Source organism: Scyliorhinus torazame, chromosome 14 (genome assembly GCF_047496885.1).
Source record: "Scyliorhinus torazame isolate Kashiwa2021f chromosome 14, sScyTor2.1, whole genome shotgun sequence".
Classification (NCBI taxonomy): domain Eukaryota; kingdom Metazoa; phylum Chordata; class Chondrichthyes; order Carcharhiniformes; family Scyliorhinidae; genus Scyliorhinus; species Scyliorhinus torazame.
Genome location: NC_092720.1, coordinates 225,364,307 through 225,390,622, shown reverse-complemented (window position 1 = coordinate 225,390,622; position 26,316 = coordinate 225,364,307). Strand labels below are relative to the sequence as shown.

Genomic DNA, 26,316 nt, shown 5'->3' with positions numbered 1-26,316 from the left:
TGTGTGTCTCTGAGCTGTGTGTGAATGATCCACATTGTGTCTCTCTGAGCTGTGAGTGAATGATCCACATTGTGTCTCTCTGAGCTGTGTGTGAATGATCCACATTGTGTGTCTCTGAGCTGTGTGTGAATGATCCACATTGTGTGTCTCTGAGCTGTGTGTGAATGATCCACATTGTGTCTCTCTGAGCTGTGTGTGAATGATCCACATTGTGTGTCTCTGAGCTGTGTGTGAATGATCCACATTGTGTGTCTCTGAGCTGTGTGTGAATGATCCACATTGTGTCTCTCTGAGCTGTGTGTGAATGATCCACATTGTGTGTCTCTGAGCTGTATGTGAATGATCCACATTATTTTTGTCTCTAGGTGCCGGTGATTACGGCAGACTCTCGCTCTCTCGGTATGGGTCAGTTGCGAGTCAGCTCGAGCAGAACTTTGATGAGAGAATAAAATGATTGGTACTCTGAGCTGTCGTCTCTGACAGGATATCGCTCCTCCACCCGCCCCCTCTTCCTCAAGATTACTGATGATGTGATCTTTCATCTTCTCCTGATGTCTGGAGTGAAATGAAGATTTATTTTTTCCTCGTGTTTCTCACAACACAGAATCTCCTGAGTCAGTCACTAGGTAAAACTCGTTTATCTTTGTGAATATAAGGCTGCTATTGCTGTATTTCTATTCGAGGAGGGTCTTTGGTTAAAAACACCTGGAATATAAACCAAGTTGTGAGGTTTGGTGACAGTTCCAGTTGCCTCTATCGAGGGATGAAGGTAGGTGACTGTCGATCTCGAAACAATGTGCTGTGACCCCTTGTTGCTCCTGTCCTGGGAGTGTTAGATGGGAACGGTGTTGAGGGAGCTTTGGGGTTTTGGAGTTCTGTATAGGAGATTGGCGCAGGGAGTTCTGAGCCATCCTGGAGTGTCCCCCCACAGACACAGGGTTGTAGTGGGGAAACCTAATGGCCCACTGACCCTGGGAACAGTTCAGGCAGACGGGATGCTAACTCTCCCGTTTCCACTGACTGGAAATGGTTCGTAAAGATGGAGGAAAGAAATCCATTCAACAACTTTCCCAACCTCAGGATGTTCCACAATGTTTCTGGGCCAGGAAGTAAGTTTGAAATGCAGTCTCTGTTTGAATCATAGAATTTACAGTGCAGAAGGAGGCCATTCGGCCCATCGAGTCTGCACCGGCCCTTGGAAACAACACCCCACCCAAGCCCACGCCTCCACCCTATCCCCATAACCCAGTAACCCCACCGAACCTTTTTGGACACTAAAGGCAATTTAGCATGGCCAATCGACCTAACCCGCACATCTTTGGACTGTAGACTGTGGGAGGAACACACTCGCACACGGGGAGAATGTGCAGACTCCTCACAGACAGTGACCCAAGCCGGGAATCGAACCTGGGACCCTGGAGCTGTGAAGCGACTGTGCTAACCACTGTGCTGCCGTGCTGCTGCCTCTCTGTTTGAATCATCGATTGGCTCCAGCACAGAATGAGCTCCTTTGACTCTGCGCTGCTTCTGTGTAAGAGCACACCAGCTAGTCCCATTCCCCCATCCTTTCCCTGTAGCCCTTTAACTTCAGGTGCTTATCGAAGTCCTTTTTGAAAACCACAATGAAATCTGCCTCCGCCTCACTCTCAGGCGGTAAATTCCAGACCCTGAACACTCACAGCATAAAAACCACTTTCCTTCTGCCACCTTTTCTTCTCCACCAAACTCATAATCCTCTGCTTCTAGATTCTTTTGCTGTTAGAACCAGAGAAGCAATGACACAGCCAGAAGGGGCCATTCCACCTGTTTGTCCGTGCTGTCCCTTTCTAATTCCGCCTTTCTGCACACGGCCTACAGTCCTGCAGTTCAGGTGCAGATCCAGATACCTTTTAGAAGAGTTCAGGGTCTCTACCTCCACCACCAACTCGGGCAGCACATTCCAGACAATCACTACCTTCTGCGTAAAAATATGTTTCCTCATGTCCCCTCTCATCTTTCTGTCATCAGCTTGAGTCTCTGGTGTTTGAACTCTCTACCAAGGGAAAGAGCATCCTCCTGTCCACCTATCTCTAACCCTCACAATCCTGAATACCACAATCATGTCATCCCTCTGTCTTCCCTGTTCCAAGAAACACACCCCAAATTCGCAAACATCTCAAAAGCTACCAGCCCCCAGCCCTGGCAACATTCCAGGCGATTTGGAACACACTATCGTGCGCTTGCTGGGATCTGGAACTCGCTATCGTGAGCTTGCCAGGATCTGGAACTCACTATCGTGAGCTTGCCAGGATCTGGAACTCACTATCGTGAGCAGGCCGCAATCTGGAACTGACTCTCGTGAGCTTTTCAGGATCTTGAACTCGTTATTGTGAGCTTGCTGCGATCTGGATCTCGCTTTCGTGAGCTTGCCGGGTTCTGGAACACGCTATTGTGAACTTGGCAGGTTCTGGAACTCGCTATCGTGAGCTTGCTGGGATCTGGAACTCGCTATCGTGGGCTTGCTGGGATCTGGAACTCACTGTTGTGAGCAGGCCGCAATCTGGAACTCGCTCCCGTGAGCTTGCAGGGATCTGGAACTCATTATCATGAGCTTTTTGAGACCTGGAATTCGCTATCGTGAGCTTGCTGTGATCTGGGACGCGCTTTCGTGAGTTTTCTGGGATCCAGAACTCACTCTCGTGAGCTTGCTGGGATCTGGAACTCACTATCGTGAGCTTGCTGGGATCTGGAACTCACTATCGTGAGCAGGCCGCAATCTGGAACTCGCTCTCGTGAACATGCTGGGATCTGGAACTCGCTGTCGTGAACTTGCCGGGATCTGGGACGCGCTTTCGTGAGTTTTCTGGGATCCAGAACTCGCTCTCGTGAGCTTGCTGGGATCTGGAACTCACTATCGTGAGCTTGCTGGGATCTGGAACTCACTATCGTGAGCAGGCCGCAATCTGGAACTCGCTCTCGTGAACTTGCTGGGATCTGGAACTCGCTGTCGTGAACTTGCCGGGATCTGGGACGCGCTTTCGTGAGTTTTCTGGGATCCAGAACTCGCTCTCGTGAGCTTGCTGGGATCTGGAACTCGCTGTCGTGAGCTTGCTGGGATCTGGAACTCACTATTGTGAGCTTGCTGGGATCTGGAACTCACTATCGTGAGCAGGCCGCAATCTGGAACTCGCTCTCGTGAACTTGCTCGGATCTGGAACTCGCTGTCGTGAACTTGCCGGGATCTGGGACGCGCTTTCGTGAGTTTTCTGGGATCCAGAACTCGCTCTCGTGAGCTTGCTGGGATCTGGAACTCACTATCGTGAGCTTGCTGGGATCTGGAACTCACCATCGTGAGCAGGCCGCAATCTGGAACTCGCTCTCGTGAACTTGCTGGGATCTGGAACTCGCTGTCGTGAACTTGCCGGGATCTGGGACGCGCTTTCGTGAGTTTTCTGGGATCCAGAACTCGCTCTCGTGAGCTTGCTGGGATCTGGAACTCGCTGTCGTGAGCTTGCTGGGATCTGGAACTCACTATTGTGAGCTTGCTGGGATCTGGAACTCACTATCGTGAGCAGGCCGCAATCTGGAACTCGCTCTCGTGAACTTGCTCGGATCTGGAACTCGCTGTCGTGAACTTGCCGGGATCTGGGACGCGCTTTCGTGAGTTTTCTGGGATCCAGAACTCGCTCTCGTGAGCTTGCTGGGATCTGGAACTCGCTATCGTGAGCTTGCTGGGATCTGGAACTCGCTGTCGTGAGCTTGCTGGGATCTGGAACTCACTATTGTGAGCTTGCTGGGATCTGGAACTCACTATCGTGAGCAGGCCGCAATCTGGAACTCGCTGTCGTGAACGTGCCAGGATCTGGAACTCGCTGTCGTGAGCAGGACGCAATCTGGAACTCGCTGTCGTGAGCTTGCTGGGATCTGGAACTCGCTGTCGTGAGCTTGCTGGGATCTGGATCTCTCTATCATGAGCTTGCCGTAAACTGGTACTCGCGATCATGAGCTTGCTGGGATCTGGAACTCGCTCTCGTGAGCTTGCAGGGATCTGGAACTCGTTATCATGAGCTTTCTGAGATCTGGAATTCGCTATCGTGAGCTTGCCGGGATCTGGAACTCGCTTTCGTGAGTTTTCTGGGATCTGGAACTCGCTTTCGTGAGTTTTATGGGATCTGGAACTCGCTCTCGTGAATTTGCTGGGATCTGGAACTCGCTGTCGTGAGCTTGCCGGGATCTGGAACTCGCTGTCGTGAGCTTGCCGGGATCTGTAACTCGCTATCCTGAACTTGCCGGGATCTGGAACTCGCTGTCGTGAGCTTGCCGGGATCTGGAACTCGCTATCGTGAGCTTGTTGGGATCTGGAACTCACTATCGTGAGCCTGCTGTGAACTGGTACTCGCGATCATGAGCTTGCTGGAATCTGGATCTTGAGCTTGCTGGGATCTGGAACATGCTGTCGTGAACGTGCCAGGATCTGAAACTCACTATCGTGAGCAGGACGCAATCTGGAACTCGCTATCGTGAGCTTTCCGTGATGTGGAACTGGTTATCATGAGCTTGCAGGGATCTGGAATTCGCTATCGTGAGCTTGCTGGGATCTGGAACTCGCTATCGTGAGCAGGCCGCAATCTGGAACTCGCTCTCGTGAGCTTGTCAGGATCTTGAACTCATTATTGTGAGCTTGCTGGGATCTGGAACTCACTCTCGTGAGCAGGTCAGGATCAGGAACTCGCTATCGTGAGCTTGCTGGGATCTGGAACTCGCTATCGTGAGCTTGCTGGGATCTGGAACTCGCTATCGTGAGCTTGCTGGGATCTGGAATTCGCTATCGTGAGCTTGCTGGGATCTGGAATTCGCTATCGTGACCTTGCTGGGATCTGGAACTCACTATCATGACCTTGCTGGGATCTGGAACTCGCTATCGTGAGCTTGCCGGGATCTGGAACTCGCTATCGATCTGGAACTCGCTGTCGATCTGGAACTCGCTATCGTGAGCTTGCCGGGATCTGGAACTCGCTATCGTGAACTTGCTGTGAACTGGTACTCGCGATCATGAGCTTGCTGGAATCTGGATCTTGAGCTTGCTGGGATCTGGAACTCACTATCGTGAGCCTGCTGTGAACTGGTACTTGCGATCATGAGCTTGCTGGAATCTGGATCTTGAGCTTGCTGGGATCTGGAACATGCTATCGTGAACGTGCCAGGATATGAAACTCACTATCGTGAGCAGGACGCAATCTGGAACTCGCTCTCGTGAGCTTGTCAGGATCTTGAACTCGTTATTGCGAGCTTGCCGGAATCTGGAACTCACTATCGTGAGCTTGCTGGGATCTGGAACTCTCTATTGTGAACTTGCCGCGATCTGGGACACGCAATCGTGAGCTTGCTGGGATCTGGAACATGCTATCGTGAACGTGCCAGGATATGAAACTCACTATCGTGAGCAGGACGCAATCTGGAACTCGCTCTCGTGAGCTTGTCAGGATCTTGAACTCGTTATTGCGAGCTTGCCGGAATCTGGAACTCACTATCGTGAGCTTGCTGGGATCTGGAACTCTCTATTGTGAACTTGCCGCGATCTGGGACACGCAATCGTGAGCTTGCTGGGATCTGGAACTCACTATCCTGAGCAGGCCACAATCTGGAACTCGCTCTAGTGAGCTTGTCAGGATCTTGAACTCATTATTGTGAACTTGCCGGGATCTGGAACTCGTTATTGTAAGCTTGCCGGGATCTGGGACACGCAATATTGAGCTTGCTGGGAAATGGAACTCGCTACTGTGAGCTTGCTGGGATCTGGATCTCGCTATCGTGAGCTTGCTGGGATCTGGAACATGCTATCGTGAACTTGCCAGGACCTGGAACTCACTATTGTGAGCAGGCCGCAATCTGGAACTCGCTTTCATGAGCTGGTCAGGATCTTGAACTCGCTATCGTGAGTTTGTCTGGATCAGTAACTCGCTATCGTGAACTTGCTGGGATCTGGAACTCACTATCGTGCGCTTGCACCGTGTGACGGTGACGCTAACCCATTAACGGTTGATGAATTGCCGCGTGTGACGGTGACGCTAACCCATTAACGGTTGATGAATTGCTCCGTGTGACAGTGACACTGGCCCATTAACGGTTGATGAATTGCTGCGTGTGACGGTGACACTAACCCATTAACGGTTGATGAATTGCTGCGTATGACGGTGACGCTAACCCATTAACGGTTGATGAATTGCTGCGTGTGACGGTGACACTAACCCATTAACGGTTGATGAATTGCTCCGTGTGACGGTGACGCTAACCCATTAACGGTTGATGAATTGCTGCGTGTGACGGTGACACTAACCCATTAACGGTTGATGAATTGCTCCGTGTGACGGTGACACTAACCCATTAACGGTTGATGAATTGCTCCGTGTGACGGTGACGCTAACCCATTAACGGTTGATGAATTGCTGCGTGTGATGGTGACGCTAACCCATTAACGGTTGATGAATTGCTCCGTGTGACGGTGACGCTAACCCATTAACGGTTGATGAATTGCTCCGTGTGACGGTGACACTGGCCCATTAACGGTTGATGAATTGCTCCGTGTGACGGTGACGCTAACCCATTAACGGTTGATGAATTGCTGCGTGTGACGGTGACACTAACCCATTAACGGTTGATGAATTGCTCCGTGTGACGGTGACACTAACCCATTAACGGTTGATGAATTGCTGCGTGTGACGGTGACGCTAACCCATTAACGGTTGATGAATTGCTCCGTGTGACGGTGACGCTAACCCATTAACGGTTGATGAATTGCTCCGTGTGACGGTGACACTAACCCATTAACGGTTGATGAATTGCTCCGTGTGACGGTGACGCTAATCCATTAACGGTTGATGAATTGCTCCGTGTGACGGTGACACTAACCCATTAACGGTTGATGAATTGCTGCGTGTGACGGTGACACTGGCCCATTAACGGTTGATGAATTGCTGCGTGTGACGGTGACGCTAACCCATTAACGGTTGATGAATTGCTGCGTGTGACGGTGACGCTAACCCATTAACGGTTGATGAATTGCTGCGTATGACGGTGACGCTAACCCATTAACGGTTGATGAATTGCTGCGTGTGACGGTGACACTGGCCCATTAACGGTTGATGAATTGCTGCGTGTGACGGTGACACTGGCCCATTAACGGTTGATGAATTGCTGCGTGTGACGGTGACACTAACCCATTAACGGTTGATGAATTGCTGCGTGTGACGGTGACGCTAACCCATTAACGGTTGATGAATTGCCCCGTGTGACGGTGACACTAACCCATTATCGGTTGATGAATTGCTGCGTGTGACGGTGACGCTAACCCATTAACGGTTGATGAATTGCTGCGTGTGACGGTGACGCTAACCCATTAACGGTTGATGAATTGCCCCGTGTGACGGTGACACTAACCCATTAACGGTTGATGAATTGCTGCGTGTGACGGTGACACTAACCCATTAACGGTTGATGAATTGCCCCGTGTGACGGTGACACTAACCCATTAACGGTTGATGAATTGCTGCGTGTGACGGTGACGCTAACCCATTAACGGTTGATGAATTGCTGCGTGTGACGGTGACACTGGCCCATTAACGGTTGATGAATTGCTGCGTGTGACGGTGACACTAACCCATTAACGGTTGATGAATTGCTGCGTGTGACGGTGACACTGGCCCATTAACGGTTGATGAATTGCTGCGTGTGACGGTGACACTGGCCCATTAACGGTTGATGAATTGCTGCGTGTGACGGTGACACTAACCCATTAACGGTTGATGAATTGTTGCGTGTGACGGTGACACTGGCCCATTAACGGTTGATGAATTGCTGCGTGTGACGGTGACGCTAACCCATTAACGGTTGATGAATTGCTGCGTGTGACGGTGACGCTAACCCATTAACGGTTGATGAATTGCTGCGTGTGACGGTGACGCTAACCCATTAACGGTTGATGAATTGCCCCGTGTGACGGTGACACTAACCCATTAACGGTTGATGAATTGCTGCGTGTGACGGTGACGCTAACCCATTAACGGTTGATGAATTGCTGCGTGTGACGGTGACGCTAACCCATTAACGGTTGATGAATTGCTCCGTGTGACGGTGACGCTAACTCATTAACGGTTGATGAATTGCTGCGTGTGACGGTGACGCTAACCCATTAACGGTTGATGAATTGCTCCGTGTGACGGTGACGCTAACTCATTAACGGTTGATGAATTGCTGCGTGTGACGGTGACGCTAACCCATTAACGGTTGATGAATTGCTGCGTGTGACGGTGACACTAACCCATTAACGGTTGATGAATTGCTGCGTGTGACGGTGACACTAACCCATTAACGGTTGATGAATTGCTGCGTGTGACGGTGACACTAACCCATTAACGGTTGATGAATTGCTGCGTGTGACGGTGACACTAACCCATTAACGGTTGATGAATTGCTGCGTGTGACGGTGACACTAACCCATTAACGGTTGATGAATTGCTGCGTGTGACGGTGACACTAACCCATTAACGGTTGATGAATTGCTGCGTGTGACGGTGACGCTAACTCATTAACGGTTGATGAATTGCTCCGTGTGACGGTGACGCTAACCCATTAACGGTTGATGAATTGCTCCGTGTGACGGTGACGCTGGCCCATTAACGGTTGATGAATTGCTCCGTGTGACGGTGACGCTAACCCATTAACGGTTGATGAATTGCTCCGTGTGACGGTGACGCTAACCCATTAACGGTTGATGAATTGCTGCATGTGACGGTGACACTAACCCATTAACGGTTGATGAATTGCTGCGTGTGACGGTGACACTAACCCATTAACGGTTGATGAATTGCTGCGTGTGACGGTGACGCTAACCCATTAACGGTTGATGAATTGCTGCGTGTGACGGTGACACTAACCCATTAACGGTTGATGAATTGCTGCGTGTGACGGTGACACTGGCCCATTAACGGTTGATGAATTGCTGCGTGTGACGGTGACGCTAACCCATTAACGGTTGATGAATTGCTCCGTGTGACGGTGACGCTAACCCATTAACGGTTGATGAATTGCTCCGTGTGACGGTGACGCTGGCCCATTAACGGTTGATGAATTGCTCCGTGTGACGGTGACACTAACCCATTAACGGTTGATGAATTGCTCCGTGTGACGGTGACGCTAACCCAATAACGGTTGATGAATTGCTCCGTGTGACGGTGACGCTGGCCCATTAACGGTTGATGAATTGCTCCGTGTGACGGTGACGCTAACCCATTAACGGTTGATGAATTGCTCCGTGTGACGGTGACGATAACCCATTAACGGTTGATGAATTGCTCCGTGTGACGGTGACGCTAACCCATTAACGGTTGATGAATTGCTGCGTGTGACGGTGACACTGGCCCATTAACGGTTGATGAATTGCTGCGTGTGACGGTGACGCTGGCCCATTAACGGTTGATGAATTGCTCCGTGTGACGGTGACACTAACCCATTAACGGTTGATGAATTGCTGCGTGTGACGGTGACACTATCCCATTAACGGTTGATGAATTGCTCCGTGTGACGGTGACGCTAACCCATTAACGGTTGATGAATTGCTGCGTGTGACGGTGACGATAACCCATTAACGGTTGATGAATTGCTGCGTGTGACGGTGACGCTGGCCCATTAACGGTTGATGAATTGCTCCGTGTGACGGTGACACTAACCCATTAACGGTTGATGAATTGCTGCGTGTGACGGTGACACTATCCCATTAACGGTTGATGAATTGCTCCGTGTGATGGTGACGCTAACCCATTAACGGTTGATGAATTGCTGCGTGTGACGGTGACACTGGCCCATTAACGGTTGATGAATTGCTGCGTGTGACGGTGACACTAACCCATTAACGGTTGATGAATTGCTGCGTGTGACGGTGACGCTAACCCATTAACGGTTGATGAATTGCTGCGTGTGACGGTGACGCTAACTCATTAACGGTTGATGAATTGCTGCGTGTGACGGTGACGCTAACCCATTAACGGTTGATGAATTGCTCCGTGTGACGGTGACGCTAACCCATTAACGGTTGATGAATTGCTCCGTGTGACGGTGACGCTAACCCATTAACGGTTGATGAATTGCTGCGTGTGACGGTGACGCTAACCCATTAACGGTTGATGAATTGCTCCGTGTGACGGTGACGCTAACCCATTAACGGTTGATGAATTGCTCCGTGTGACGGTGACGCTAACCCATTAACGGTTGATGAATTGCTGCGTGTGACGGTGACGCTAACCCATTAACGGTTGATGAATTGCTCCGTGTGACGGTGACGCTAACCCATTAACGGTTGATGAATTGCTGCGTGTGACGGTGACGCTAACCCATTAACGGTTGATGAATTGCTCCGTGTGACGGTGACGCTAACCCATTAACGGTTGATGAATTGCTCCGTGTGACGGTGACGCTAACCCACTAACGGTTGATGAATTGCTGCGTGTGACGGTGACGCTAACCCATTAACGGTTGATGAATTGCTCCGTGTGACGGTGACGCTAACCCATTAACGGTTGATGAATTGCTGCGTGTGACGGTGACGCTGGCCCATTAACGGTTGATGAATTGCTCCGTGTGACGGTGACACTAACCCATTAACGGTTGATGAATTGCTCCGTGTGACGGTGACGCTAACCCATTAACGGTTGATGAATTGCTGCGTGTGACGGTGACACTAACCCATTAACGGTTGATGAATTGCTCCGTGTGACGGTGACGATAACCCATTAACGGTTGATGAATTGCTCCGTGTGACGGTGACGATAACCCATTAACGGTTGATGAATTGCTCCGTGTGACGGTGACGATAACCCATTAACGGTTGATGAATTGCTCCGTGTGACGGTGACGCTAACCCATTAACGGTTGATGAATTGCTGCGTGTGACGGTGACGCTAACCCATTAACGGTTGATGAATTGCTCCGTGTGACGGTGACACTAACCCATTAACGGTTGATGAATTGCTGCGTGTGACGGTGACACTATCCCATTAACGGTTGATGAATTGCTGCGTGTGACGGTGACACTAACCCATTAACGGTTGATGAATTGCTGCGTGTGACGGTGACGCTGGCCCATTAACGGTTGATGAATTGCTCCGTGTGACGGTGACGCTGGCCCATTAACGGTTGATGAATTGCTGCGTGTGACGGTGACGCTAACCCATTAACGGTTGATGAATTGCTGCGTGTGACGGTGACGCTGGCCCATTAACGGTTGATGAATTGCTGCGTGTGACGGCGACGCTAACCCATTAACGGTTGATGAATTGCCCCGTGTGACGGTGACGCTGGCCCATTAACGGTTGATGAATTGCTGCGTGTGACGGTGACGCTAACCCATTAACGGTTGATGAATTGCTGCGTGTGATGGTGACACTGGCCCATTAACGGTTGATGAATTGCTCCGTGTGACGGTGACGCTAACCCATTAACGGTTGATGAATTGCTCCGTGTGACGGTGACGCTGGCCCATTAACGGTTGAGGAATTGCTGCGTGTGACGGTGACGCTGGCCCATTAACGGTTGATGAATTGCTGCGTGTGACGGTGACGCTAACCCATTAACGGGTGATGAATTGCTCCGTGTGACGGTGACGCTAACCCATTAACGGTTGATGAATTGCTCCGTGTGACGGTGACGCTAACCCATTAACGGTTGATGAATTGCTGCGTGTGACGGTGACGCTAACCCATTAACGGTTGATGAATTGCTGCGTGTGACGGTGACGCTAACCCATTAACGGTTGATGAATTGCTGCGTGTGACGGTGACGCTAACCCATTAACGGTTGATGAATTGCTGCGTGTGACGGTGACGCTAACCCATTAACGGTTGATGAATTGCTGCGTGTGATGGTGACACTGGCCCATTAACGGTTGATGAATTGCTCCGTGTGACGGTGACGCTAACCCATTAACGGTTGATGAATTGCTCCGTGTGACGGTGACGCTGGCCCATTAACGGTTGAGGAATTGCTGCGTGTGACGGTGACGCTGGCCCATTAACGGTTGATGAATTGCTGCGTGTGACGGTGACGCTAACCCATTAACGGTTGATGAATTGCTCCGTGTGACGGTGACGCTAACCCATTAACGGTTGATGAATTGCTCCGTGTGACGGTGACGCTAACCCATTAACGGTTGATGAATTGCTCCGTGTGACGGTGACACTAACCCATTAACGGTTGATGAATTGCCCCGTGTGACGGTGACACTGGCCCATTAACGGTTGATGAATTGCTCCGTGTGACGGTGACACTAACCCATTAACGGTTGATGAATTGCTGCGTGTGACGGTGACACTAACCCATTAACGGTTGATGAATTGCTCCGTGTGACGGTGACACTAACCCATTAACGGTTGATGAATTGCTGCGTGTGAAGGTGACGCTAACCCATTAACGGTTGATGAATTGCTGCGTGTGACGGTGACGCTAACCCATTAACGGTTGATGAATTGCTGCGTGTGAAGGTGACGCTAACCCATTAACGGTTGATGAATTGCTCCGTGTGACGGTGACGCTAACCCATTAACGGTTGATGAATTGCCCCGTGTGACGGTGACGCTGGCCCATTAACGGTTGATGAATTGCTCCGTGTGACGGTGACACTAACCCATTAACGGTTGATGAATTGCTGCGTGTGACGGTGACGCTGGCCCATTAACGGTTGATGAATTGCTCCGTGTGAAGGTGACGCTAACCCATTAACGGTTGATGAATTGCTGCGTGTGACGGTGACGCTAACCCATTAACGGTTGATGAATTGCTGCGTGTGACGGTGACACTGGCCCATTAACGGTTGATGAATTGCTCCGTGTGACGGTGACACTAACCCATTAACGGTTGATGAATTGCACCGTGTGACGGTGACGCTAACCCATTAACGGTTGATGAATTGCTCCGTGTGAAGGTGACGCTAACCCATTAACGGTTGATGAATTGCTGCGTGTGACGGTGACACTGGCCCATTAACGGTTGATGAATTGCTCCGTGTGACGGTGACACTGGCCCATTAACGGTTGATGAATTGCTCCGTGTGACGGTGACGCTAATCCATTAACGGTTGATGAATTGCTCCGTGTGACGGTGACGCTAACCCATTAACGGTTGATGAATTGCTCCGTGTGACGGTGACGCTAACCCATTAACGGTTGATGAATTGCTGCGTGTGAAGGTGACGCTAACCCATTAACGGTTGATGAATTGCTCCGTGTGACGGTGACGCTAACCCATTAACGGTTGATGAATTGCCCCGTGTGACGGTGACGCTAACCCATTAACGGTTGATGAATTGCTCCGTGTGACGGTGACACTAACCCATTAACGGTTGATGAATTGCTCCGTGTGACGGTGACACTAACCCATTAACGGTTGATGAATTGCTGCGTGTGACGGTGACGCTGGCCCATTAACGGTTGATGAATTGCTGCGTGTGACGGTGACGCTAACCCATTAACGGTTGATGAATTGCTGCGTGTGACGGTGACACTGGCCCATTAACGGTTGATGAATTGCTCCGTGTGACGGTGACACTAACCCATTAACGGTTGATGAATTGCTGCGTGTGACGGTGACGCTAACCCATTAACGGTTGATGAATTGCTGCGTGTGACGGTGACACTGGCCCATTAACGGTTGATGAATTGCTCCGTGTGACGGTGACGCTAACCCATTAACGGTTGATGAATTGCCCCGTGTGACGGTGACGCTGGCCCATTAACGGTTGATGAATTGCTGCGTGTGACGGTGACACTAACCCATTAACGGTTGATGAATTGCTGCGTGTGACGGTGACGCTAACCCATTAACGGGTGATGAATTGCTCCGTGTGACGGTGACGCTAACCCATTAACGGTTGATGAATTGCCCCGTGTGACGGTGACACTAACCCATTAACGGTTGATGAATTGCTCCGTGTGACGGTGACGCTAACCCATTAACGGTTGATGAATTGCCCCGTGTGACGGTGACGCTAACCCATTAACGGTTGATGAATTGCTGCGTGTGACGGTGACACTAACCCATTAACGGTTGATGAATTGCTCCGTGTGACGGTGACACTGGCCCATTAACGGTTGATGAATTGCTCCGTGTGACGGTGACACTGGCCCATTAACGGTTGATGAATTGCTCCGTGTGACGGTGACACTGGCCCATTAACGGTTGATGAATTGCTGCGTGTGACGGTGACGCTAACCCATTAACGGTTGATGAATTGCTCCGTGTGACGGTGACGCTAACCCATTAACGGTTGATGAATTGCTGCGTGTGACGGTGACGCTAACCCATTAACGGTTGATGAATTGCTCCGTGTGACGGTGACGCTAACCCATTAACGGTTGATGAATTGCTGCGTGTGACGGTGACACTAACCCATTAACGGTTGATGAATTGCTCCGTGTGACGGTGACACTAACCCATTAACGGTTGATGAATTGCTCCGTGTGAAGGTGACGCTAACCCATTAACGGTTGATGAATTGCTGCGTGTGACGGTGACGCTAACCCATTAACGGTTGATGAATTGCTCCGTGTGACGGTGACACTAACCCATTAACGGTTGATGAATTGCTCCGTGTGACGGTGACACTGGCCCATTAACGGTTGATGAATTGCTCCGTGTGACGGTGACGCTAACTCATTAACGGTTGATGAATTGCTCCGTGTGACGGTGACGCTGGCCCATTAACGGTTGATGAATTGCTCCGTGTGACGGTGACACTAACCCATTAACGGTTGATGAATTGCTGCGTGTGACGGTGACGCTAACCCATTAACGGTTGATGAATTGCTCCGTGTGACGGTGACGCTAACCCATTAACGGTTGATGAATTGCTCCGTGTGACGGTGACGCTAACCCATTAACGGTTGATGAATTGCCCCGTGTGACGGTGACACTAACCCATTAACGGTTGATGAATTGCTGCGTGTGACGGTGACACTAACCCATTAACGGTTGATGAATTGCTCCGTGTGACGGTGACGCTAACCCATTAACGGTTGATGAATTGCTCCGTGTGACGGTGACGCTAACCCATTAACGGTTGATGAATTGCTGCGTGTGACGGTGACGCTAACCCATTAACGGTTGATGAATTGCTCCGTGTGACGGTGACACTAACCCATTAACGGTTGATGAATTGCCCCGTGTGACGGTGACGCTAACCCATTAACGGTTGATGAATTGCTCCGTGTGGCGGTGACGCTAACCCATTAACGGTTGATGAATTGCTCCGTGTGACGGTGACCCTAACCCATTAACGGTTGATGAATTGCCCCGTGTGACGGTGACGCTAACCCATTAACGGTTGATGAATTGCTCCGTGTGACGGTGACGCTAACCCATTAACGGTTGATGAATTGCTCCGTGTGACGGTGACGCTAACCCATTAACGGTTGATGAATTGCTCCGTGTGACGGTGACGCTAACCCATTAACGGTTGATGAATTGCTGCGTGTGACGGTGACACTAACCCATTAACGGTTGATGAATTGCTCCGTGTGACGGTGACACTGGCCCATTAACGGTTGATGAATTGCTCCGTGTGACGGTGACGCTGGCCCATTAACGGTTGATGAATTGCCCCGTGTGACGGTGACGCTAACCCATTAACGGTTGATGAATTGCTCCGTGTGACGGTGACGCTAACCCATTAACGGTTGATGAATTGCTGCGTGTGACGGTGACACTAACCCATTAACGGTTGATGAATTGCTCCGTGTGACGGTGACACTGGCCCATTAACGGTTGATGAATTGCTGCGTGTGACGGTGACGCTAACCCATTAACGGTTGATGAATTGCTCCGTGTGACGGTGACGCTAACCCATTAACGGTTGATGAATTGCTCCGTGTGACGGTGACACTAACCCATTAACGGTTGATGAATTGCTCCGTGTGACGGTGACGCTAACCCATTAACGGTTGATGAATTGCTGCGTGTGACGGTGACACTAACCCATTAACGGTTGATGAATTGCTCCGTGTGACGGTGACGCTAACCCATTAACGGTTGATGAATTGCTCCGTGTGACGGTGACGCTAACCCATTAACGGTTGATGAATTGCTCCGTTTGACGGTGACGCTAACCCATTAACGGTTGATGAATTGCTGCGTGTGACGGTGACGCTAACCCATTAACGGTTGATGAATTGCTGCGTGTGACGGTGACGCTAACCCATTAACGGTTGATGATTTGCTCCGTGTGACGGTGACGCTAACCCATTAACGGTTGATGATTTGCTCCGTGTGACGGTGACACTAACCCATTAACGGTTGATGAATTGCTCCGTGTGACGGTGACGCTAACCCATTAACGGTTGATGAATTGCTGCGTGTGACGGTGACGCTAACCCATTAACGGTTGATGAATTGCTCCGTGTGACGGTGACGCTAACCCATTAACGGTTGATGAATTGCTGCGTCTGACGGTGACACTGGCCCATTAACGGTTGATGAATTGCTCCGTGTGACGGTGACACTAACCCATTAACGGTTGATGAATTGCTCCGTGTGACGGTGACGCTAACCCATTAACGGTTGATGAATTGCTGCGTGTGACGGTGACACTAACCCATTAACGGTTGATGAATTGCCCCGTGTGACGGTGACACTGGCCCATTAACGGTTGATGAATTGCTCCGTGTGACGGTGACGCTAACCCATTAACGGTTGATGAATTGCCCCGTCTGACGGTGACACTGGCCCATTAATGGTTGATGAATTGCTCCGTGTGACGGTGACGCTAACCCATTAACGGTTGATGAATTGCTGCGTGTGACGGTGACACTGGCCCATTAACGGTTGATGAATTGCTCCGTGTGACGGTGACGCTAATCCATTAACGGTTGATGAATTGCTCCGTGTGACGGTGACACTGGCCCATTAACGGTTGATGAATTGCTCCGTGTGACGGTGACGCTAACCCATTAACGGTTGATGAATTGCTCCGTGTGACAGTGACACTGGCCCATTAACGGTTGATGAATTGCTCCGTGTGACGGTGACACTAACCCATTAACGGTTGATGTATTGCTCCGTGTGACGGTGACACTAACCCATTAACGGTTGATGATTTGCTCCGTGTGACGGTGACGCTAACCCATTAACGGTTGATGAATTGCTGCGTCTGACGGTGACGCTAACCCATTAACGGTTGATGAATTGCTCCGTGTGACGGTGACGCTAACCCATTAACGGTTGATGAATTGCTGCGTGTGACGGTGACACTAACCCATTAACGGTTGATGAATTGCTGCGTGTGACGGTGACGCTAACCCATTAACGGTTGATGAATTGCTGCGTATGATGGTGACGCTAACCCATTAACGGTTGATGAATTGCTGCGTGTGACGGTGACACTAACCCATTAACGGTTGATGATTTGCTCCGTGTGACGGTGACGCTAACCCATTAACGGTTGATGAATTGCTGCGTATGATGGTGACGCTAACCCATTAACGGTTGATGATTTGCTCTGTGTGACGGTGACGCTAACCCATTAACGGTTGATGAATTGTTGCGTGTGACGGTGACACTGGCCCATTAACGGTTGATGAATTGCTGCGTATGACGGTGACGCTAACCCATTAACGGTTGATGAATTGCTCCGTGTGAAGGTGACGCTAACCCATTAACGGTTGATGAATTGCTGCGTATGACGGTGACGCTAACCCATTAACGGTTGATGAATTGCTCCGTGTGAAGGTGACGCTAACCCATTAACGGTTGATGAATTGCTGCGTATGACGGTGACACTAACCCATTAACGGTTGATGAATTGCTCCGTGTGACGGTGACGCTAACCCATTAACGGTTGATGAATTGCTCCGTGTGACGGTGACGCTAACCCATTAACGGTTGATGAATTGCTCCGTGTGACGGTGACGCTAACCCATTAACGGTTGATGAATTGCTCCGTGTGACGGTGACGCTAACCCATTAACGGTTGATGAATTGCTGCGTGTGACGGTGACGCTAACCCAATAACGGTTGATGAATTGCTCCGTGTGACGGTGACGCTAACCCATTAACGGTTGATGAATTGCCGCGTGTGACGGTGACGCTAACCCATTAACGGTTGATGAATTGCTCCGTGTGACGGTGACGCTAACCCATTAACGGTTGATGATTTGCTCCGTGTGACGGTGACACTAACCCATTAACGGTTGATGAATTGCTCCGTGTGACGGTGACGCTAACCCAATAACGGTTGATGAATTGCTGCGTGTGACGGTGACGCTGGCCCATTAACGGTTGATGAATTGCTCCGTGTGACGGTGACGCTAACCCATTAACGGTTGATGAATTGCTGCGTGTGACGGTGACACTAACCCATTAACGGTTGATGAATTGCTGCGTGTGACGGTGACACTAACCCATTAACGGTTGATGAATTGCTGCGTGTGACGGTGACACTAACCCATTAACGGTTGATGAATTGCTGCGTGTGACGGTGACGCTAACCCATTAACGGTTGATGAATTGCTCCGTGTGACGGTGACGCTAACCCATTAACGGTTGATGAATTGCTGCGTGTGACGGTGACGCTAACCCATTAACGGTTGATGAATTGCTGCGTGTGACGGTGACGCTAACCCATTAACGGTTGATGAATTGCCCCGTGTGACGGTGACGCTAACCCAATAACGGTTGATGAATTGCTGCGTGTGACGGTGACGCTAACCCATTAACGGTTGATGAATTGCTGCGTGTGACGGTGACGCTAACCCATTAACGGTTGATGAATTGCCCCGTGTGACGGTGACGCTGGCCCATTAACGGTTGATGAATTGCTGCGTGTGACGGTGACGCTAACCCATTAACGGTTGATGAATTGCTGCGTGTGACGGTGACGCTAACCCATTAACGGTTGATGAATTGCTCCGTGTGACGGTGACGCTAACCCATTAACGGTTGATGAATTGCTCCGTGTGACGGTGACACTGGCCCATTAACGGTTGATGAATTGCTCCGTGTGACGGTGACGCTAACTCATTAACGGTTGATGAATTGCTCCGTGTGACGGTGACGCTAACCCATTAACGGTTGATGAATTGCCCCGTGTGACGGTGACACTAACCCATTAACGGTTGATGAATTGCTGCGTGTGACGGTGACGCTAACCCATTAACGGTTGATGAATTGCCCCGTGTGACGGTGACGCTAACCCATTAACGGTTGATGATTTGCTCCGTGTGACGGTGACGCTAACCCATTAACGGTTGATGAATTGCTGCGTATGACGGTGACGCTAACCCATTAACGGTTGATGAATTGCTGCGTGTGACGGTGACGCTAACCCATTAACGGTTGATGATTTGCTCCGTGTGACGGTGACACTAACCCATTAACGGTTGATGAATTGCTGCGTGTGACGGTGACGCTAACCCATTAACGGTTGATGATTTGCTCCGTGTGACGGTGACGCTAACCCATTAACGGTTGATGAATTGCTCCGTGTGACGGTGACACTAACCCATTAACGGTTGATGAATTGCTGCGTCTGACGGTGACGCTAACCCATTAACGGTTGATGAATTGCTGCGTGTGACGGTGACGCTAACCCATTAACGGTTGATGATTTGCTCCGTGTGACGGTGACGCTAACCCATTAACGGTTGATGATTTGCTCCGTGTGACGGTGACGCTAACCCATTAACGGTTGATGAATTGCTGCGTGTGACGGTGACGCTAACCCATTAACGGTTGATGAATTGCTGCGTGTGACGGTGACACTAACCCATTAACGGTTGATGAATTGCTCCGTGTGACGGTGACGCTAACCCATTAACGGTTGATGAATTGCTGCGTCTGACGGTGACACTGGCCCATTAACGGTTGATGAATTGCTCCGTGTGACGGTGACGCTAACCCATTAACGGTTGATGAATTGCCCCGTGTGACGGTGACGCTAACCCACTAACGGTTGATGAATTGCTGCGTGTGACGGTGACGCTAACTCATTAACGGTTGATGAATTGCTGCGTGTGACGGTGACGCTAACCCATTAACGGTTGATGAATTGCTCCGTGTGACGGTGACGCTAACCCATTAACGGTTGATGAATTGCCCCGTCTGACGGTGACACTAACCCATTAACGGTTGATGAATTGCTCCGTGTGACGGTGACGCTGGCCCATTAATGGTTGATGAATTGCTCCGTGTGACGGTGACGCTAACCCATTAACGGTTGATGAATTGCTGCGTGTGACGGTGACACTGGCCCATTAACGGTTGATGAATTGCTGCGTGTGACGGTGACGCTAACCCATTAACGGTTGATGAATTGCTGCGTGTGACGGTGACGCTAACTCATTAACGGTTGATGAATTGCTGCGTGTGACGGTGACGCTAACCCATTAACGGTTGATGAATTGCTCCGTGTGACGGTGACGCTAACCCATTAACGGTTGATGAATTGCTCCGTGTGACAGTGACACTGGCCCATTAACGGTTGATGAATTGCCCCGTGTGACGGTGACGCTAACCCATTAACGGTTGATGAATTGCCCCGTGTGACGGTGACGCTAACCCATTAACGGTTGATGAATTGCTCCGTGTGACAGTGACACTGGCCCATTAACGGTTGATGAATTGCTGCGTGTGACGGTGACGCTAACCCATTAACGGTTGATGAATTGCTCCGTGTGACAGTGACACTGGCCCATTAACGGTTGATGAATTGCTGCGTGTGACGGTGACGCTAACCCATTAACGGTTGATGAATTGCCCCGTGTGACGGTGACGCTAACCCATTAACGGTTGATGAATTGCTCCGTGTGACAGTGACACTGGCCCATTAACGGTTGATGAATTGCCCCGTGTGACGGTGACGCTAACCCATTAACGGTTGATGAATTGCTCCGTGTGACGGTGACGCTAACCCATTAACGGTTGATGAATTGCCCCGTGTGACGGTGACGCTAACCCATTAACGGTTGATGAATTGCTCCGTGTGACAGTGACACTGGCCCATTAACGGTTGATGAATTGCCCCGTGTGACGGTGACGCTAACCCATTAACGGTTGATGAATTGCTGCGTGTGACGGTGACGCTGGCCCATTAACGGTTGATGAATTGCTGCGTGTGACGGTGACGCTAACCCATTAACGGGTGATGAATTGCTCCGTGTGACGGTGACGCTAACCCATTAACGGTTGATGAATTGCTCCGTGTGACGGTGACGCTAACCCATTAACGGTTGATGAATTGCTCCGTGTGACGGTGACACTAACCCATTAACGGTTGATGAATTGCCCCGTGTGACGGTGACACTGGCCCATTAACGGTTGATGAATTGCTCCGTGTGACAGTGACACTGGCCCATTAACGGTTGATGAATTGCCCCGTGTGACGGTGACGCTAACCCATTAACGGTTGATGAATTGCTCCGTGTGACAGTGACACTGGCCCATTAACGGTTGATGAATTGCCCCGTGTGACGGTGACGCTAACCCATTAACGGTTGATGAATTGCTGCGTGTGACGGTGACGCTGGCCCATTAACGGTTGATGAATTGCTGCGTGTGACGGTGACGCTAACCCATTAACGGGTGATGAATTGCTCCGTGTGACGGTGACGCTAACCCATTAACGGTTGATGAATTGCTCCGTGTGACGGTGACGCTAACCCATTAACGGTTGATGAATTGCTCCGTGTGACGGTGACACTAACCCATTAACGGTTGATGAATTGCCCCGTGTGACGGTGACACTAACCCATTAACGGTTGATGAATTGCTGCGTGTGACGGTGACGCTGGCCCATTAACGGTTGATGAATTGCTCCGTGTGAAGGTGACGCTAACCCATTAACGGTTGATGAATTGCTGCGTGTGACGGTGACGCTAACCCATTAACGGTTGATGAATTGCTGCGTGTGAAGGTGACGCTAACCCATTAACGGTTGATGAATTGCTCCGTGTGACGGTGACGCTAACCCATTAACGGTTGATGAATTGCCCCGTGTGACGGTGACGCTAACCCATTAACGGTTGATGAATTGCTCCGTGTGACGGTGACACTAACCCATTAACGGTTGATGAATTGCTGCGTGTGACGGTGACGCTAACCCATTAACGGTTGATGAATTGCTGCGTGTGACGGTGACACTGGCCCATTAACGGTTGATGAATTGCTCCGTGTGACGGTGACACTAACCCATTAACGGTTGATGAATTGCTGCGTGTGACGGTGACGCTAACCCATTAACGGTTGATGAATTGCTGCGTGTGATGGTGACACTGGCCCATTAACGGTTGATGAATTGCTCCGTGTGACGGTGACGCTAACCCATTAACGGTTGATGAATTGCCCCGTGTGACGGTGACGCTGGCCCATTAACGGTTGAGGAATTGCTGCGTGTGACGGTGACGCTGGCCCATTAACGGTTGATGAATTGCCCCGTGTGACGGTGTCGCTAACCCATTAACGGTTGATGAATTGCTCCGTGTGACGGTGACGCTAACCCATTAACGGTTGATGAATTGCTCCGTGTGACGGTGACGCTAACCCATTAACGGTTGATGAATTGCTCCGTGTGACGGTGACACTAACCCATTAACGGTTGATGAATTGCCCCGTGTGACGGTGACACTAACCCATTAACGGTTGATGAATTGCTCCGTGTGACGGTGACGCTAACCCATTAACGGTTGATGAATTGCCCCGTGTGACGGTGACGCTAACCCATTAACGGTTGATGAATTGCTCCGTGTGACGGTGACACTAACCCATTAACGGTTGATGAATTGCTGCGTGTGACGGTGACGCTAACCCATTAACGGTTGATGAATTGCTGCGTGTGAAGGTGACGCTAACCCATTAACGGTTGATGAATTGCTCCGTGTGACGGTGACACTAACCCATTAACGGTTGATGAATTGCTCCGTGTGACGGTGACACTGGCCCATTAACGGTTGATGAATTGCTCCGTGTGACGGTGACACTGGCCCATTAACGGTTGATGAATTGCTGCGTGTGACGGTGACGCTAACCCATTAACGGTTGATGAATTGCTGCGTGTGACGGTGACGCTAACCCATTAACGGTTGATGAATTGCTCCGTGTGACGGTGACGCTAACCCATTAACGGTTGATGAATTGCTGCGTGTGACGGTGACACTAACCCATTAACGGTTGATGAATTGCTCCGTGTGACGGTGACACTAACCCATTAACGGTTGATGAATTGCTCCGTGTGAAGGTGACGCTAACCCATTAACGGTTGATGAATTGCTCCGTGTGACGGTGACACTAACCCATTAACGGTTGATGAATTGCTGCGTGTGACGGTGACGCTAACCCATTAACGGTTGATGAATTGCTCCGTGTGACGGTGACACTAACCCATTAACGGTTGATGAATTGCTCCGTGTGACGGTGACACTAACCCATTAACGGTTGATGAATTGCTGCGTGTGACGGTGACGCTAACCCATTAACGGTTGATGAATTGCTCCGTGTGACGGTGACGCTAACCCATTAACGGTTGATGAATTGCCCCGTGTGACGGTGACGCTAACCCATTAACGGTTGATGAATTGCTGCGTGTGGCGGTGACGCTAACCCATTAACGGTTGATGAATTGCTCCGTGTGACGGTGACGCTAACCCATTAACGGTTGATGAATTGCTCCGTGTGAAGGTGACGCTAACCCATTAACGGTTGATGAATTGCTCCGTGTGACGGTGACACTAACCCATTAACGGTTGATGAATTGCTGCGTGTGACGGTGACGCTAACCCATTAACGGTTGATGAATTGCTCCGTGTGACGGTGACGCTAACTCATTAACGGTTGATGAATTGCTCCGTGTGACGGTGACGCTAACCCATTAACGGTTGATGAATTGCCCCGTGTGACGGTGACACTAACCCATTAACGGTTGATGAATTGCTGCGTGTGACGGTGACGCTAACCCATTAACGGTTGATGAATTGCTCCGTGTGACGGTGACGCTAACCCATTAACGGTTGATGAATTGCTGCGTGTGACGGTGACGCTGGCCCATTAACGGTTGATGAATTGCTCCGTGTGACGGTGACGCTAACCCATTAACGGTTGATGAATTGCTGCGTGTGACGGTGACACTGGCCCATTAACGGTTGATGAATTGCTCCGTGTGACGGTGACGCTAACCCATTAACGGTTGATGAATTGCCCCGTGTGACGGTGACACTAACCCATTAACGGTTGATGAATTGCTGCGTGTGACGGTGACGCTAACCCATTAACGGTTGATGAATTGCCCCGTGTGACGGTGACGCTAACCCATTAACGGTTGATGAATTGCTCCGTGTGACGGTGACGCTAACCCATTAACGGTTGATGAATTGCTCCGTGTGACGGTGACGCTAACCCATTAACGGTTGATGAATTGCTCCGTGTGACGGTGACGCTAACCCATTAACGGTTGATGAATTGCTGCGTGTGACGGTGACACTAACCCATTAACGGTTGATGAATTGCTCCGTGTGACGGTGACACTGGCCCATTAACGGTTGATGAATTGCTCCGTGTGACGGTGACGCTGGCCCATTAACGGTTGATGAATTGCTGCGTGTGACGGTGACGCTAACCCATTAACGGTTGATGAATTGCTCCGTGTGACGGTGACACTAACCCATTAACGGTTGATGAATTGCCCCGTGTGACGGTGACGCTAACCCATTAACGGTTGATGAATTGCTCCGTGTGACGGTGACGCTAACCCATTAACGGTTGATGAATTGCTCCGTGTGACGGTGACACTAACCCATTAACGGTTGATGAATTGCCCCGTGTGACGGTGACGCTAACCCATTAACGGTTGATGAATTGCTCCGTGTGACGGTGACGCTAACCCATTAACGGTTGATGAATTGCTCCGTGTGACGGTGACGCTAACCCATTAACGGTTGATGAATTGCTCCGTGTGACGGTGACACTAACCCATTAACGGTTGATGAATTGCTCCGTGTGACGGTGACACTGGCCCATTAACGGTTGATGAATTGCTCCGTGTGACGGTGACGCTAACCCATTAACGGTTGATGAATTGCTGTGTGTGACGGTGACACTAACCCATTAACGGTTGATGAATTGCTCCGTGTGACGGTGACGCTAACCCATTAACGGTTGATGAATTGCCCCGTGTGACGGTGACACTAACCCATTAACGGTTGATGAATTGCTGCGTGTGACGGTGACACTAACCCATTAACGGTTGATGAATTGCTCCGTGTGACGGTGACACTGGCCCATTAACGGTTGATGAATTGCTCCGTGTGACGGTGACGCTGGCCCATTAACGGTTGATGAATTGCCCCGTGTGACGGTGACGCTAACCCATTAACGGTTGATGAATTGCTCCGTGTGACGGTGACGCTAACCCATTAACGGTTGATGAATTGCTGCGTGTGACGGTGACACTAACCCATTAACGGTTGATGAATTGCTCCGTGTGACGGTGACGCTAACCCATTAACGGTTGATGAATTGCTCCGTGTGACGGTGACGCTAACCCATTAACGGTTGATGAATTGCCCCGTGTGACGGTGACACTAACCCATTAACGGTTGATGAATTGCTGCGTGTGACGGTGACGCTAACCCATTAACGGTTGATGAATTGCTGCGTGTGACGGTGACGCTAACCCATTAACGGTTGATGAATTGCTGCGTGTGACGGTGACGCTAACCCATTAACGGTTGATGAATTGCTGCGTGTGACGGTGACGCTAACCCATTAACGGTTGATGAATTGCTGCGTGTGACGGTGACACTGGCCCATTAACGGTTGATGAATTGCTGCGTGTGGCGGTGACACTAACCCATTAACGGTTGATGAATTGCTCCGTGTGACGGTGACACTGGCCCATTAACGGTTGATGAATTGCTGCGTGTGACGGTGACGCTAACCCATTAACGGTTGATGAATTGCTCCGTGTGACGGTGACGCTAACCCATTAACGGTTGATGAATTGCTCCGTGTGACGGTGACACTAACCCATTAACGGTTGATGAATTGCTCCGTGTGACGGTGACGCTAACCCATTAACGGTTGATGAATTGCTCCGTGTGACGGTGACACTAACCCATTAACGGTTGATGAATTGCTCCGTGTGACGGTGACACTGGCCCATTAACGGTTGATGAATTGCTGCGTGTGACGGTGACGCTAACCCATTAACGGTTGATGAATTGCTGCGTGTGACGGTGACGCTAACTCATTAACGGTTGATGAATTGCTCCGTGTGACGGTGACGCTAACCCATTAACGGTTGATGAATTGCTC

At 50.4% G+C, this 26,316-nt stretch overlaps 1 protein-coding gene across 1 annotated transcript in view; it reads left to right on the top strand.

The window, feature by feature from the left end:
• Window positions 1–370: 370 nt before the first annotated feature.
• The window catches only part of LOC140389188 (hemicentin-1-like), a 252,044-nt gene continuing 226,098 nt past the window's right edge, over window positions 371–26,316 (top strand). The window contains exon 1 of the mRNA XM_072473350.1: window positions 371–626. Coding sequence (XP_072329451.1) covers window positions 566–626 — 61 coding nt within the window. The 5' untranslated portion in view covers window positions 371–565. The remainder of the gene's footprint in view (window positions 627–26,316) is intronic.